The sequence below is a fragment of the Vicugna pacos genome, chromosome 3 (genome assembly GCF_048564905.1).
Source record: "Vicugna pacos chromosome 3, VicPac4, whole genome shotgun sequence".
Classification (NCBI taxonomy): Eukaryota; Metazoa; Chordata; class Mammalia; order Artiodactyla; family Camelidae; genus Vicugna; species Vicugna pacos.
Window position 1 is genome coordinate 43,975,223 of NC_132989.1, and position 15,001 is coordinate 43,990,223.

At 44.2% G+C, this 15,001-nt stretch overlaps 1 protein-coding gene across 4 annotated transcripts in view; it reads right to left on the bottom strand.

The window, feature by feature from the left end:
- MCC (MCC regulator of WNT signaling pathway) overlaps positions 1–15,001 on the bottom strand; it is a 386,214-nt gene that overhangs the window by 79,893 nt on the left and 291,320 nt on the right. For all 4 annotated transcript variants that reach the window (XM_031673172.2, XM_072958216.1, XM_006203973.4 and 1 more), the window contains 2 exons: positions 14,119–14,261; positions 2,765–2,907 (listed from right to left, as the gene is read on the bottom strand). In XM_031673172.2, the coding sequence (XP_031529032.2) occupies positions 2,765–2,907; positions 14,119–14,261 (286 nt within the window). The remainder of the gene's footprint in view (positions 1–2,764; positions 2,908–14,118; positions 14,262–15,001) is intronic.

Consider the following 15,001-nt stretch of genomic DNA (forward strand, 5'->3'; position numbering starts at 1 on the left):
ATTTGATTAAGAAACTTTGTTGGAGTTGGGTTATTTGCTGAATTTCATAAAAAACAATTTCAGAGACATAAATGGAGGGATCAGTGCAGGAAGGTCTCCTTGCAGAGACTGGGCACCTCTCAGCTGCTTGTACTCATCTGACCCCTGAAGGCAGAGTCCAGAAGCCAGGGGCTGCTAGGGTGAGAGATTATGATGCTGGTGTAACTCAGCATGTAGGATGAGGGCCCAGGGCGGGGCTGGTCGCAGGGGTTTGTGGGTGCTGTAACTTAAGGCCCTGGGTTGGGGTTCAGGAAATAGTTTCAGCCTGAAGCCAAGACCCCAGGCCTGGGAGACATAGCCACTCCTCAACCCATTTCTGTCTGGCTCAAGCTCTCAGTGACTTCAATGTCATTAAATCCATCTTATCTAGCCTTAGCAGCAATCCATCCCGCTGACCCCCTGTTCCTTACTGCCCCTTCTCTGTCCCTCTAGCGTCTGAACACCTCTCTCCACCTTTCCTTTCTGCAGCTTTAGCTGATCGATTAGTGGATGGGTTGGTGAATCGCTTTCACTCATTCATTCCAACAAGTATCTCTGAACACACACTCTGTGCCAGGCCCAGTGGTGGGCTCTGGAGAGGTTCTAGTAGATAAAACAAACATGTTTCTGCCCAGTAGGGCTTAGTGGGAGAGTCAGTCAAGTAAAGAAATACAAATACAGCATTTAAAATTTCATTGTGATGTAAGAAGGAAACAAATGGGGCAGCAACAGAGTCAGCACAGGGACATGCACAGACTGTCACTCACAAAATGCTTTTGGAGGAGATGCATTTAAACGGAGACCGAAAAGCTGAGAAGTGCATCTCTGCCACGAACTCCCATTGGTGGTCCTCAAGGCTTAGTCTCCAGCTCTCTGCATTTCTCACTCTATACACCCACTTCCATAGTTCCAGTAACTGTGTGCAAACACCCTGATGTCTCCCAACTGATTTTCTTCAGCCCAGACCTCTTTGGCTTATGTATACCTACTGCCTTCTCCACATCTCCACCCAGATACCTCCAAATGGCTCAAACTTATGCCCAAACAAAACATAAGATCTCCACCCTCCCCCAAGCAAAACAAAACAAAATTCAAAGCAAAACCACCTTGTCCTTTTTCTTTTTCCTTTGCTCCCATATTGGTGATTGGTCCCACTGAGCAAATCAGACAGTTATGGGTCACAGACACCCACATATACCTACCTCCTCCTTCACCCTCTATTTCCAATCCTCCAGCAGATCTTGCCAATTTTATGCCTTTTCTATACCTGCCTGCTTTTCTATGTCTCAGCTGCCACCACCCTAATCCTAGCAACAATGTTGCCCACCTAGAAATGAGTCTGCAAGTTTCCTAGCTGGCCCTTTCACCCTTGATCTACTGATTTTCTTCACTACAGAATGACTGATTCCAAATGCATATCTCATCATCTCATCCCCCAATCCCCGAACTATGAAAATCATTTAGTGGTTTCTTCTGGGTCTTTGAACAAAGGTCAGACTCTCTAACATGATCTATGAGATCTTGCATGGTCTGGCTCCTGCCTACTTCTCTGAGGCTCCATCTCACACCTCGGGGCCCTCCACAGCTGTTTCCACCTCTTTGACAGCACCCTCCTCCTGAATGCCACTTCCTCTTTCACTTACTCAGTTTCTACTTATCTTCCAGATCTCAAATCAAATGTCACTTTCTAGAGGAAGCTGTCCTCCTTTGATAGACTGTCATGGTACTATGTTTCTTCACGTTACAGCACTTATATAGGTTTATAATTAAACATAAATGTTTAATCTTTGATTAAAGTCTCCCCAATGAAATTTAAGTTCTGTTGTACTGTATTATAATTACTCTTCCTTCTCATTCTTTTCCCATTATTCCTGTAAGTGAACATTTCCTAAGACATGGTGCCTCTCCCTCTTTTGACTCCACTATTTCAGCCAGAGGGATCTCCTTATCTCATAACTTCAAAGCCTTTATCTTCAACCCCAATCTCTCCAGAGATCTAGTTAAGCATCTCCAAGTAGACCAGGAGTTTTGCAACACCTCGACTGCAACCCACAACTGGAACATTTCATTTGGCTACTATATGTACACATGCAACAAGTTAAGTTTCATCAGACAATACTGTCACTCTATTTTTTCCTATTTGATTTCATTTAAAAATGTTTAATTTTTTCATATGATTTCAAGACCATTAAGGGGTCATGACGTGCAGTTTAAAACACACCATACCAACACGCTGTACCAGATATTTTCATGTGGACATTTCTTTACCACCTCAAACATAACATCTATGTCCCAATGCATTTCTCAACCAAACCGCCTTGCTAAGGAATATGACCATTCTCTTAGTCACTCAGGAGGAACGTGTTAGAGTCACTGTGGATTATTCCCAATGGCTAAAATCTATTGGTTTCTCCACTGCAATGTGTTGCCACTTACTTTTCCATTCCTGCTGTTACTGTAACAGGTTTTACTGTAACTTTTTAACTGCTTCCCTACTTGCAGGAATCTTCAAACAGAGCAGACATATGTTTGAATCACAAACATCAAGGCAGAAAGTGAATTCAGCTCTTTGGTTCCATGTTGACCAGCAAAAGAGTATGCAAAGAATTCGAACGGACATGGCTTCGTCTGCTCAGCAAGCTCTTTGACCAATGAAATTTTAATTCAGGCTGCCTTACGTTTCTAAAGTTCCCATTACAATCCAGAAACCGAACTCCAGCTTTGAAGAAATGGCAGACAGACTCACCCATGTCCGCAGTGACCATGGTGGACTGGTTTTCGGGGATGGAGACAGAGGTCTGGTCTTGGTCTACACTGCGAGAGTCCTCGTTGACCTCATGTTGGCTCTGGCTGAGTTCTGATCGCAGTTCTGAGTATTCATCTTCCTCCCTGAGAAAAAAAGGAGCGTCAGTCTCCGCTGACAGAGACATAAGACAAATCCCTAGAGAGTATGTCTTTTAAGGACAAGAAAAAGACATTCAGAAAGAAAACAGAGGTTTCCTCTCCAGGCCACATGGACCAGGATTCCTTTCAGGCCAAATAGATGGTCACATTTATGGTCAGTGGTTGAAACTCAAAGTTTACTTCTGTGTCCACATACCTACTTGTACACCAAACAAGATTCATCTATCAGTCAAATAGAAACTTTTCCCCTTCAGAGACTTCCCTAAAGAAATCAGATCTCTTCACCCCCTCAAACACCCAGGTGAAAAAGAACTGAGACTCCCAGCACCGAGGCCACAGTGAGCAGGACAGTTGAGAATATGGTGGACAGGAACGGCTCATCCCACCACCACCAGAGTCCCAGCAGTGGGCTTTCTTCTGGAAAGAGGACATAAGAGTGTTGAAGCTGGAGCTACTGGAAAACCAGCACCTTGTCTGTGCACATCAGAACAGATCCTCTGAGAGGTACAGGGGTCAGCATGTCTGAGAAACACCATACCTACTTTCTGCAAAGGAAGTAAGTGAAGTTGAGGGATAGGGGAAGAGAGTAGGGTGGGGAAAAAAATGGAATCACTGAGAGAACACCACTCAGTGGTCTACTTCCTTCAATTTGCACCTGCGAGCGGGAAGACGACATTTAAATGCAGCCATGTTTCATCTGCACAAGCACACCCACCCACTCTCAGCCCGTCATGGGTCCCTCAGCCTCTGGTCTCCAAGGTCTCTGAATCAGCTACGAGCAAGCTAAGAGAACTGAATATTGTCATGTGTATTTCAAAGCACACGCATACCTCCTCCCACACCAGTACCATTGATACACACACAATGGATGTAGACATGGAGAAGGCAAAAATTAACCCTCTTTGAAGCATTTCTTTGGCAAGCGAGCCAAAAAAGGAAATTGTCAGGGAATTTAATTATGCGGTTGCAAAGTCCATAGGTGTCTGCTTAGCCCCAGTGGGAGGGTATCTGTGAAGAAAGGTAGGAAGAGAAGAAATTCGGCCTGGCATTCACTTTAACTTGGTGACAACCGTTGGGGCAGAAAGTCCACAGTTTTGGGTTCCGGATAGAAAAATTCTACACCAGGATGGTTAAGTGGTGATCACTGGAACTTGGGGAAGAGGCAACTGCCCTTTTAAGCTGGGGAGATACATGTGAAGAAGTCTCCAGAGTTCTTGGTTCTCTCAAGAAATCAACATCCTCCCAGGGAAGGAATTCAGCTGAGCCCCTGAGGCATTTCTAATAAAAGCCACCCAGAAATCTGGGAAGACTTTAAATAGATATAAAACCCCCAGACATGCAAAATATGAATTAGAATGGGAGTGGTGAAGGCAAAAAATATAGGTTAATGTTCCACGAATCAGTTAATTATTAGACACCTGCAAAGCCAACGATAATTAGGTTTAGGAAAGAAAACAATTAAAAAGTACTCTTAAGAGTCACCTTTTTGGACTAGAGGGTAATTGTGCCCTGATACATCAGCTCTCCTTTCAATCAGCATTTAAAATTCCGATTTTAGTTAATGGGAGATTTTGTGTATGATGAATAAATTACCTTTGTTGCATAGCCAATGTAATCAGCCTCAGCTTGGCTGAGACTGTTTTACAGCCAAAAAAAAAAAAAATCTAGATAAATGCTGCTGCTGTATCCCTTGTATAAATGGCATTTGTAAAATCTTTCATATCCACCTTAAACCCTCTTGGCTTGGCAGGTTCCAAAACATATAGTGCCTGCCAGATCTCCTGCTTTGTAAGAAATTATTTCATTAGGATGGGCTTTTATAAAGGAGTGAATAGGGAAGGGGTGGGAGAAGGAAGCTGCTGATTGTGGGAAACATTCCTTCCTGAGGTCAGAGCACAGTCTGAAGAATTACACCACACTAGAAATGTCACCTTAGGCAGAAGGCTTTCAGTGTCATGAAATGCCGAGTAAGGATCCTCATTCAATGTACCTGAGCAACAAAACAAGGACAGAAAAGCAAAAACCAAATGGATGCTGTCTTCTGGGAGTCACATAGGTTCAAAACTAATTCTAATCTAAGAAGGATGCTGCAAGTGGACACAGCAGGAGCTTCTGGGGCTGCAGGGGGCAGTGACCAGGAAGACTTCCTGCATGGAGCACCACTAAAGAGGAATCTTCTCAAGGCAAGCAGATTTTAGACAGGTCACGAGGGTGGAAGGGCACATGGACAGTCTCAAAGGATCCCATGGACAGGAACGTGAACTTGAACAGGGACATACGGAGCTTGGGGAAGAGTAGGAGGCTGGAGATAACAGAAACCAACATGGCACGTAGGATGGAACCCCAAGGCTGAAGGAGCACTCAGCCACTTGCTGAGTGGGCAATTTCGATCAGAAGGACAATTTATTGCATTGAAGAAGGCAAACAATCAGGGTTAGATGGTAGAAATAAAGAAAAAAATGTATGAAATCTAGAAATTCAGAAAGAGTAGTGTAGTCAAGATCTTGTATGGAAACATAACTAAGCAAAAGGGAAGTGTAGACGGCCTGTGTTCTTGGCCCCGCAGGGAGGGGCCGAGCTGAGCACGCACCCTCCCCGGTTAAGGTTCCTCCTTAAGGTTATCATAATGAATGTTATAGGACAAGCACACAAAGTAAACAGTAATGAGAGGTAGAAAGCAACCTTGTGAGAAGGTCAGGCAGGGTTTTGTGTCACAAAAAATGAGGTATAAAAAGGTTCAACTGAACCTTAATATTAGAAAGTTTGTACAACCGTTTCTCCCACTGACTTTGGTCAAAAGTCTTGGAGCTGCATATCTTTCTCATCTCCTGAACCATTACTGGCATCATTCCTGAAAGGAGGTTGGACTCTGGGACTGGGGAGTGATGAAAGCCAGTTCTCCCAGGGCTCTTTGTAAGCTGACAGTCAGTTTGGAACTGCAGCACATGTGGAAGTCTGATGCTGGGGGCTTCTCACTTCCCTGTATCATTCAGGAATACGCATCTGTCAAGAGCAATGGAACAGGAAGTCAGAAACACTCTGTGGGCTCATGGCAGTTTTTAAAGGCAAGAATTTGAGGTGTGTTTTCAAGGCTGCTTCTGAGCAGCAGGGCGTCACCCAGCTAGTCAAGGTGTCTAGCTAACGACACAGCATCAGCATCTCAAAGTAACTTTATAGTTTGCTTCCTTCTGCTGTGTATAAAGTGTATATAGTAACTCTTGGTAAGTGGTAACTTACCTGTTTGGGGAAAGAAATGCCTCCCCAAAGAACACCAACTGCTAATGCTGGTGATGAAAAGGAAGAAAACAAGGGAAGGTCCAACAAGTGATCAAATTAAGTAAAAACAAAAACAAAAAACCCAGAAGCTTTGATCAATTGAGAAATGTTGATAACTATACACCATTGGTGCTAGTTTCGTAATTACAGAATTACAAAGTTCTCAGGAGTTTCTCTTTGGAACACAAAGGATCATCTCACAGGATTCTAAATGTACATTATTTCATTCACTTAGAAGCATTTGTGAAATGCTTCCAAGCTGCTGTTTAGAGTTGCAATGATTAATGGTTGCTACTAGCTTACCAACAAAACAAAAACAAAAACAAAAACAAAAACAAAAACGCTTCTAAGGAGGCAGGCATTAGATTGTACACACCTACGTAACTGGCAGGGGCAGCAAAGTCACAGACTGGCAGACTGCAAGGGACCTTAGCAATCACCTAAGCCAGGATCATCACCTGTGTTCTACAAATAAGACAAGTAAAGCTCAGAGAGGCGAAGCAATTTACCTGAAATTATGCAACTAGTTAGCAACACAGCCTAATTCCTAAGTTTAGTACCAAGGAAACAATAATATGCCAGCTTGTTTTTATTTTTAAAGATGCCTTCATATTACTGGCGAGGAGTGAAGTGATCTAATCAGAAAAGGAGAAAGTCTGTGAAAGTGTAATTCTTATCATGCTTTCTAGACCGAAGCTGAAGTGCTCTGGAATCAGTGGCATTTGATAAAATTCTTATTTCAGGAGCAATGCCCATGTCTATTTTATTTTGGGTTGCACATTCATGCCTGGTCACCGGATTGGACTGACTGGTGAACCAGACCCACAAGGACACCTCCCTGCCTGGACAACTGTCAGTTGACTATGTCTACCTAAGCCAGTCTACCTGACCTGATTATTTTTCTTTTGAAACATATTCTGTCTCCCTTGCAATTAAAGGCAGACTTGCCCTGAAATGGACATCCTTCTTTTAAAGAACAAAGATTTTTTTTAAGACATAAGGAGGAAATATATTTCTTTCAGCTCTCTTAGAGGATCTATAGCTGAAAATGTGTGATGAGTAAATACTTCTTATTCTTCCCCACAGCACACAGGGAGTTCAGACTCCTCTATGAATCTTACAGTGAATAACTGAACAAACAGGAGTGTGAAATGCTCTCCCAGGTGTATAATAATCCATCCTTATCATCAGTGAGTACCAGTTTTAACAAGATCTGATAGAGGAGTCATATTCAAGAACTTCGAATAGGGAACAAGGGTTGAATACACACCACATAGGAAGACAGGGAGAGAGAAACTACCTCAGCTTTTCTGGGTTTTCATTTTTATTTCATTCTATTTTACTCTTTAGGTCAGAAGTTAATCAAAACAACATGTTTTTGCTGGGAGTGAAAGAAGTTTGGGGTTACACCATGTTTGAGATGCAGCAACGTGAAGATGGACAGACATGTCCACACAGGTCGAGGTGTAGGCTGAGCGCTCAGGAAAAAGGTCAGGTGCACAGTGCAGGCCGGAAATGTTAGTGACTGGATTATGTTAAGAGCACCTGGAGACTTTGGGTACTACCTCAGTAGCCAAATGAGGAGCATGTTGCAGACAAAGAAGCAGAAGGGTTACGTGCTGATGTGGAGGTGATACACATGGGAGGGGGTAACAGCAAGGCTGAGGATGGATCTTAGGGACAGAAGAAAAGATCTAAGACCTACAGGGCTGTGGAGGTTGGAAAAGAGGACACCAGTAGGGAAGGAGGATTTAGGGTTAAATGCTGCAAAAAAACGACCGGTAACTGAAAAAATCCAGTGACCTTTTCCTGCTAAGAAATCACTGGTGATTTCCAAAACAGTGTCTTAGCCTAGGCTGCTGTAACAGAGTACCATAGGCCAGCTTAAATAACAGGAATTTATTTTCTCATAGTTCTAGACTTGGGTTGGCAGTCCAAATTCAAGGTGCCAGCATGGTTGGTTTCAGCTAAGGGCTCTCTTCCTGGCTTGCAGATGGCTGGCTGCCTTCTCACCGAGTCCCCACAGGGCAGGGAGAGAGTGAGCGAGAGAGCTAGCTCTCTGGCGTCTCTCCTTACAAGGGCACTAGCTAATCCTATCATGCAGTCCCCATCCTCCTGACCTCAACTAAACCAAATCACCTCCCAAGACCCCGTCTGCCGGGACTATCATGTTGAGGGGCAGAGCTTCAACATATGAACTGGAGGTCGGCCAGGGGGAACGGGGCGCACAATTCAGGCCAGAGCAAAAGGAGTTCTGGCAAACTGCTGGGGTCAGAAGCCAGACACTGTGGGCTAACAAGCAAACGGGAAACGAAGCAGAAATCACGAACTACTCATGAGAGTTGGCAGGGAAAGGGTGATGTTATGAGAGCAGCTTTTGGGAAAAGAAAATAATCTCCTTGGGAAACAAAAGATCTCATGTTTAATTTGCTTAGACATCTTTTTTCTCCCTCAGATCCAAAGCGAACTACTGATGTAGTTTTCCATTTTCTCCACGCCATTATATAATCTCCCCAAGTCAGATGAACATTTTAAAAAGCCACTCATAACATACAGTTAAGTGAAAAAGCACATACTACAAAACAGTATGTGCTATATGATCCAATTTGCTTAAAATATTCATGAATAAAAATTTTTTAGAAGGCCATAAATACAGATTGTTTGGTGTTTATTACAAGGAGATGAGATTTAGGATGCATTAGGCAGGGTTCAGTTAGGAAAAAAACTACACTGAATGTTTCAAGTAGAAGTTAATCTAGGTAGTTCTGTGCTTACAAAACCACTGGGAAGACTGGAGAGGAGAAGGTGGGTGGAGGCCATCAGGAGCTGTCAGATTTGCCATCACAGCTGTGGTCCCCTCAAGGAGGAAGACATTGCTGCTGCCTTCACACCCGCCCACAGCTCCAGGGTCTGGCCAGTCAATGCAGGACCTCATGTTGACCGAAGCCTGTATGTCAGCTGCCCCCATCATGGCCTAAGGGACAATGGCTCCCACCTCCTTTCTGCCTCCCAGACCCCAGGTGAATGCGTATCATTGGCAGAACCAAAACTGTGTCCCAGAGCCTAGCTGTTGAGGGAGTTTGGGGAGTAGTCCCCAGGCTCCAGCCTCTTTGATTTGGGGGAGAGTAGAGAGAAGGGGTGGGGATGGGACCAGGTGCCAGACAACATCCATCATTATCTACTGTCTTTGGCCACCTGACAACCTCTTACACACTTACATTTCCAAACTGCAGTAGGAATGACACCAGGCTTCTGTAACTATCCCTCATTCAAAAGCATATGTACTCACCTTCTCATCAAAATGGGAGACCCAAAGTCCTGTCAGTAATTACATCCACTGTTAGCTATATCCCTCCTCTTCTAGTTCATTGGCACATTCACCTAGGTGTCATGCAGCCTAACTACTAAATGAGAAGTTTCACCAATTCCAACTCACCTGATAAAGTAGGAGAAAATAAGAGAATAAAAAGGAAATTGCATACACACATAAACAAGCAAGAAAATATGCACACCCTGGCCATCCTTTTTGCAACTGGTCATGAGACTACAGTTACCATTTATAACTTCCGTCTTCCACTAGGAAACCCCTATTTCCTTGGTGTTTGGCCAGCATCACACGTGGCTAGAGTTCTTTGCCTAGTGAAGTAATTAGACATCTTCATTCCTGAGGGGCTTCTGATCTGTGTTGTGATCCTCTAATCTACTAACTTCTACTATCAGCAATTTCTAGGAGGTATTCTAGAGAATCTCATGAGTTCCAGACATAGTCCTCCCTGCCTCATGGAATAGTAAAAATCCAATCTCCTCTTGGTAGTCAGGATCAATCACTCCAGCCAGGATAGTAACTCACTTCATTGCTTGTTGATTCAGAAGCATGAGGTGTCCCAAGGGCCCGGTGGCAGACAATGGAATGATGGCTATGTTCACTGGTGGAAACAAAGATCCCTCGAGAACTAAAACTTCTAAACTAGCGGAGCCCAAAATCACAAGGATGAGAAGCAACAACATTTTAGATGTATGAATGAGAGGAGCCATTTCTACTTCCACTTCTTGGTCCCTGAACCCAAAAAAGCAGCACCATATGCTGTTGCTAGTTGGGAGCACTTACCACATGCACAGAGAATTTAAAAATACTACAATCCAGATGGTGCACTATGGTAGACTAGGTCCACAATGGGATGGATTCAGGTCATGATGCCACTTGTCACCTGATCTTCCATGCACTGAATTATGTGTTATTGTCCACTGTCACCTCCCCCCACCACACACACACACATACACACACACACACTCCCAAAATGCATGTGCTGCATCCCTAACCTTCAATGTAATGGTATTTGGAGATGGGAACTTTGGGGGATAATCAGGTTTGAATGAGGTCATGAGGGTGGAGCCCTCATGATGGGATTAATGTCCTTATAAGAGGAGATACCAGAGAGCTTGCTTCACCTCTCCCTGCCATGTGAAGACACAGTGAGAAGGCAGCCTTGTGCAAGACATGAAAAGAGCCCTCACCGAGGAACTCAATTGGACGGCACTTTGATCCCAAGGTTCCCAGACTCCAGAACGATGGGAAATAAATTCCTATTGTTCAAGTTACCCAGGCTATAGTATTTTGTTACAGCAGCCTCAGCTAATACACCCGCATAAATCCCCGTCCAGACTGGTAGACTGCGTGCATTTTGGATCCTAGGGGCTATTATTAGCTCAGAAACAATAATCAGCCTAGAGTGTGGATATCTCTTTTTCCCCACTGTGTAGTCTCCCTTGCGTAAGGGGCAGAAGGAAGACTGACCATACCTACTTGTGCCAAGGTTGTAAACATCTTCATCTAAAGGGCTCTGGTTCTGAGAACTGGGTCACATAAGGGAACTGGGTAAGAGGCCATGATTCTCTATTGCAATGGAAGTCAAGTCTCTGTTCACCAGACCATAGTTTTTTTTTTTTTTTATAAAGATAATGTAAAACTTTAGTTTTAGGCTGTCCACTTCTACTGATCCTAGAGACCCCGTGATCAGTCAGCCAGTGTCGAAAGTCTCTACACGTCAAATCTTCCTGATTACTACTGTAGCCCTGTTGGCCAATGTAGCAAACGAAACCCACAGTGACTCCAGTAGTTAAGTGGCATCAAAGACCCCATTTTAATCACATCATGTCCCACCCAACACTCCTGACTCTCCTGGCCTCTGGATATGATAATTATATTATATACATTATACTAGGGAAGTTCTGACCTTCCAACACTATTGAATGTAATCCACCACTGATTCTAGTTTTCATTTAATCAAACTGCTGGAGCTAATACACCAAACCCAGAATCTCTGATAGGAACAGTCGTATCGATAAATTCAGCATCAACCCAACACTATATTCTCCTCTCCCTCGTCCAGAAACTTAGGTCCTAATCCTACACATATTCCTCGCCAAGTTTCTGTGAATATAAATGAATAAAATCTTACAAGTCTTTTCCTATTTTAGCTGTATCTCCCCAGGTTGGATTTTCTACCTATCCTCCTGAGACATGATGAGATTTGGCTACTTTTCGGCTTCAAGATAAAGATAAAGATGAATGGAGTAGCAGTGGGGCATGAATGCATCTGGTACCCTCTACCTGGAATCAGATTGCTACTGACTCTCCAAGCAAGGTAGGACCGACCTTATCAGACAGGGAGGGGGGCTACTTCTGCGGGAGGGCAGGCTCAGTGGAGTTTGTAGGGTCTAGGTGTTCTGATTCATTTCAGTCTACCCAATGTCACCATTTCATCTTTTTCTATCAATGCTTAACCTTTAAGCTAAGAGATCTGATGTGGCTGTGAATTCAGCTTACACTGGGATTCTGCAACCTGTAGCGTCTGACACTTGGCTACATTAGCCCTGTGGCTGTAAGAGATGGGAGTCTTTTAGGGCAGTCACAGAAGGTTCCTGATTCACCCATCAAGACCTGAGATAAAAACTTTAAACGATGAGATTGGCGTTTTTTCCCTTATGCAATTCAATATGGCTTAAACACAGATATGTCATAACTTACATAGTCTAGTTGCTTATTAATGATTTTTCAACTTTTCCAATAAATTCCTAACTCAGGCCCAGATTGAAGTGACAAGAAAGTCTGTAAGGCCCCAGAATTGCACCAGACTAGCATGACAGTCCTCTACCCCCCGGACATGCTAGGGCTGTTAGAGTTCATCCAAAGCACTTGGCTCCTACTGCACTGGGTCTTCCATAGCATCTCAGGACCTGAGCGCAAACCGACTTCCTGGAGTGGTGGGGGCTGGGGAGATGCTTTAGCCACTCAAGCTCAGAGGACAAGAAGAGCCCGTCTTACTGGCCCACAGGCCTGCGTGTCTTCCAGCCTTGCAGGGAGTCCCCTCAAGGAGGGGAGAGCTCATTTCCATAATGAAAACTGGCAGAATTTAATGTGACATCTGTCCAGATGCAATCTTCCTTTAAATAAAAGGCACCAATATGTGTTTATGCTCAGGAAGCTCACTGTATTTTAACATGAAGGAGTTTGGCCATTACATTCAATTTAAACATCCTGAAATTCAGTTTTCCAGGTGATGTGTTATGCATTTTTTTCACAGCTCACTGAGCCCATTTGCCTTACCTTCTCAAGTGTTTAAAAGGGCAACATGTCTTAATGGAAATGACAAATTTGCCAATGTATGCCGTCAGCCCCCTCTGAGCCTGCTTATAATCATTTCTTTGGGCTGAAAATTCTTCTCTGCTCATGCATTTCTAACCTACAATCATTCTGAAGACCAGGATACAATTTAAAAGCCTTGAGGTTCTCAACTGGAAAATACAATTTATCGTGTGGCTCCAGTTCAGGGCAGATTTTCCCCACAACTCTGCCCTGAAACAGAGGCCCATCGGTACCCTCATCAAGTAGCCCCAGCATCACTGCGGCTCTCAGAGCTGGAACAAAATGCATGCAAAGTTTCTTCTAACCCAGGACTTCCAGAGGGAGAGTTTAAAGAAGCTGCCTCTAAGACTGTTTTAATTGTGCCTTGTACAAACATTCAGAGAACAAAGTACTCTTTCGCCATAAAAGTAGATGCCCGCCATTTGCTTTCCCCAGGGCTATTCCCTGAGCACAGGCAGAAAGATAAAAGTTCTCATCCTTGGCTTAGTAAGTCCCTGAAAGCAAAACCCTCTTCTGAACAGCAAGGCAGACACACCAACTGAGTGCTGTGTGCGGAAGACTCAGGGGCCAACTGGTTGATAAGCACGGAAGGCAGAATCCCCACCAATCACTTTTAGGGGAAGAAAATTAAATAGAGGCAGAGATACGGTGGGTTCTAGCTTCACCCCTACTCTCTGCTAAGTCTAACTTCAAAGCAGCCACTTAACATTTTTCAGCCCCAGCTTTTTCTCCAGTCAAACGATAGATCAAATCTCGTTCCTCCCTTAGGAGTTTGTAAGAGGCTATGTCAATGTTGTAAGTCAACTTGGGGCGAGCTCAAAATATTATTAGATTATCTAGAAGCGTACGGAATGTTGGGTTAAAAGCCACATTCATAAATCTCTCAAGATCCCCAAGGGAGGCAGAGTTTTCGTACAACCAGAGCAGAGATGCTGAATAAAAGGGGTGGTGGGGATGCGGATTTCTAAGACAGAGGGAGGGGGGCTCTATATAGAACTTGTAAATAAAACATCTCACTCAACTCCCCCTGATCAATCAGTGAGGGATTACAACTCCCACCCTGTCTACCTTTGTGGGTTATCCTGAGGATCAAGGTCAGAACAGAATAATGGAGGGGAAAGCACATGGGTAACAAAGAGAAAATATTTATCAACTGTAAAAACCTTAGTTACAAATAAAACATTGTTCCAATTCACAGGGGCAACTTCAAGCCCAAGACCCAGGTGACTGCCCAGAGGGGCAGAGAGAGCCTGGACTCGGAGACGAGTGACTACCTGATGGTGGTGCCCTGCAGTCGGTCTATCTTCTTGTTGAGCTCCGCAATGATGCTGTGGAGTTCTGTGATGCGTTCCTCGTACCGAAGTGTCGTTCGCTCCTGGACGTCCTCATGTTCTCTCATGAGGTGGGACTGCTCACACTGGGGTCAAGAGGACAAGACAGGAGTGGCAGTGAGTGGACGCACTTACAGGTGAGTGATTCTAGTTCTACGGCCTCAAATACACAACCACATGTTGAGTACACCCCCAATAAACACATACCTGCTCATTATTATGTAAATGAGATTAAATGCACGGTGACTGGTGGGGGGTTGAGGAGTGAGAGACACATACCTGCTCATGGGCCACGCTTCCCGGAAGACACATCAACAGCTGAACTTTACAAAGCCCCTGGTGGAAGTCGAGTCTTCACCTTCCTAGCTCTCATTTGCTCTTTGGGGGAAGGTCCCTCTGCCACTGCATGTGGTCTTTGTGGCTCTATCCAAGTGTCCTGCTTTTCCCTAGCGAAAAAGTGGGCAAGTGGCCCAAGCTGGACACGTCAGATACCTTCCTTTTGGAATCTGAGTCTTGACTGAATGAACCTAAGCTTGCATGGTGTCAATTCTCATGACTGAGGGTCCTGATGAGATTGTCACTTAGTTCCTTCCCACCACCTCCATCCCCAGAGCTTCCTTCCCAGGATCCTTTATGGTTGCTCAGTTTTCCTTTTTTCAATTCAATCCTTTTTTTGCTGAAGTTTGCTGGGGTATGTTTCACCCACTTTGCAACCTAATAATCCTAAATTGTATGACACCATTTCCTACCTGTCTGGTTATCTGCAGACATAATGCTTTCCAATATCCTTTCCCATCAGATTGTAAACTCCGGGAAGGCAGGGCCT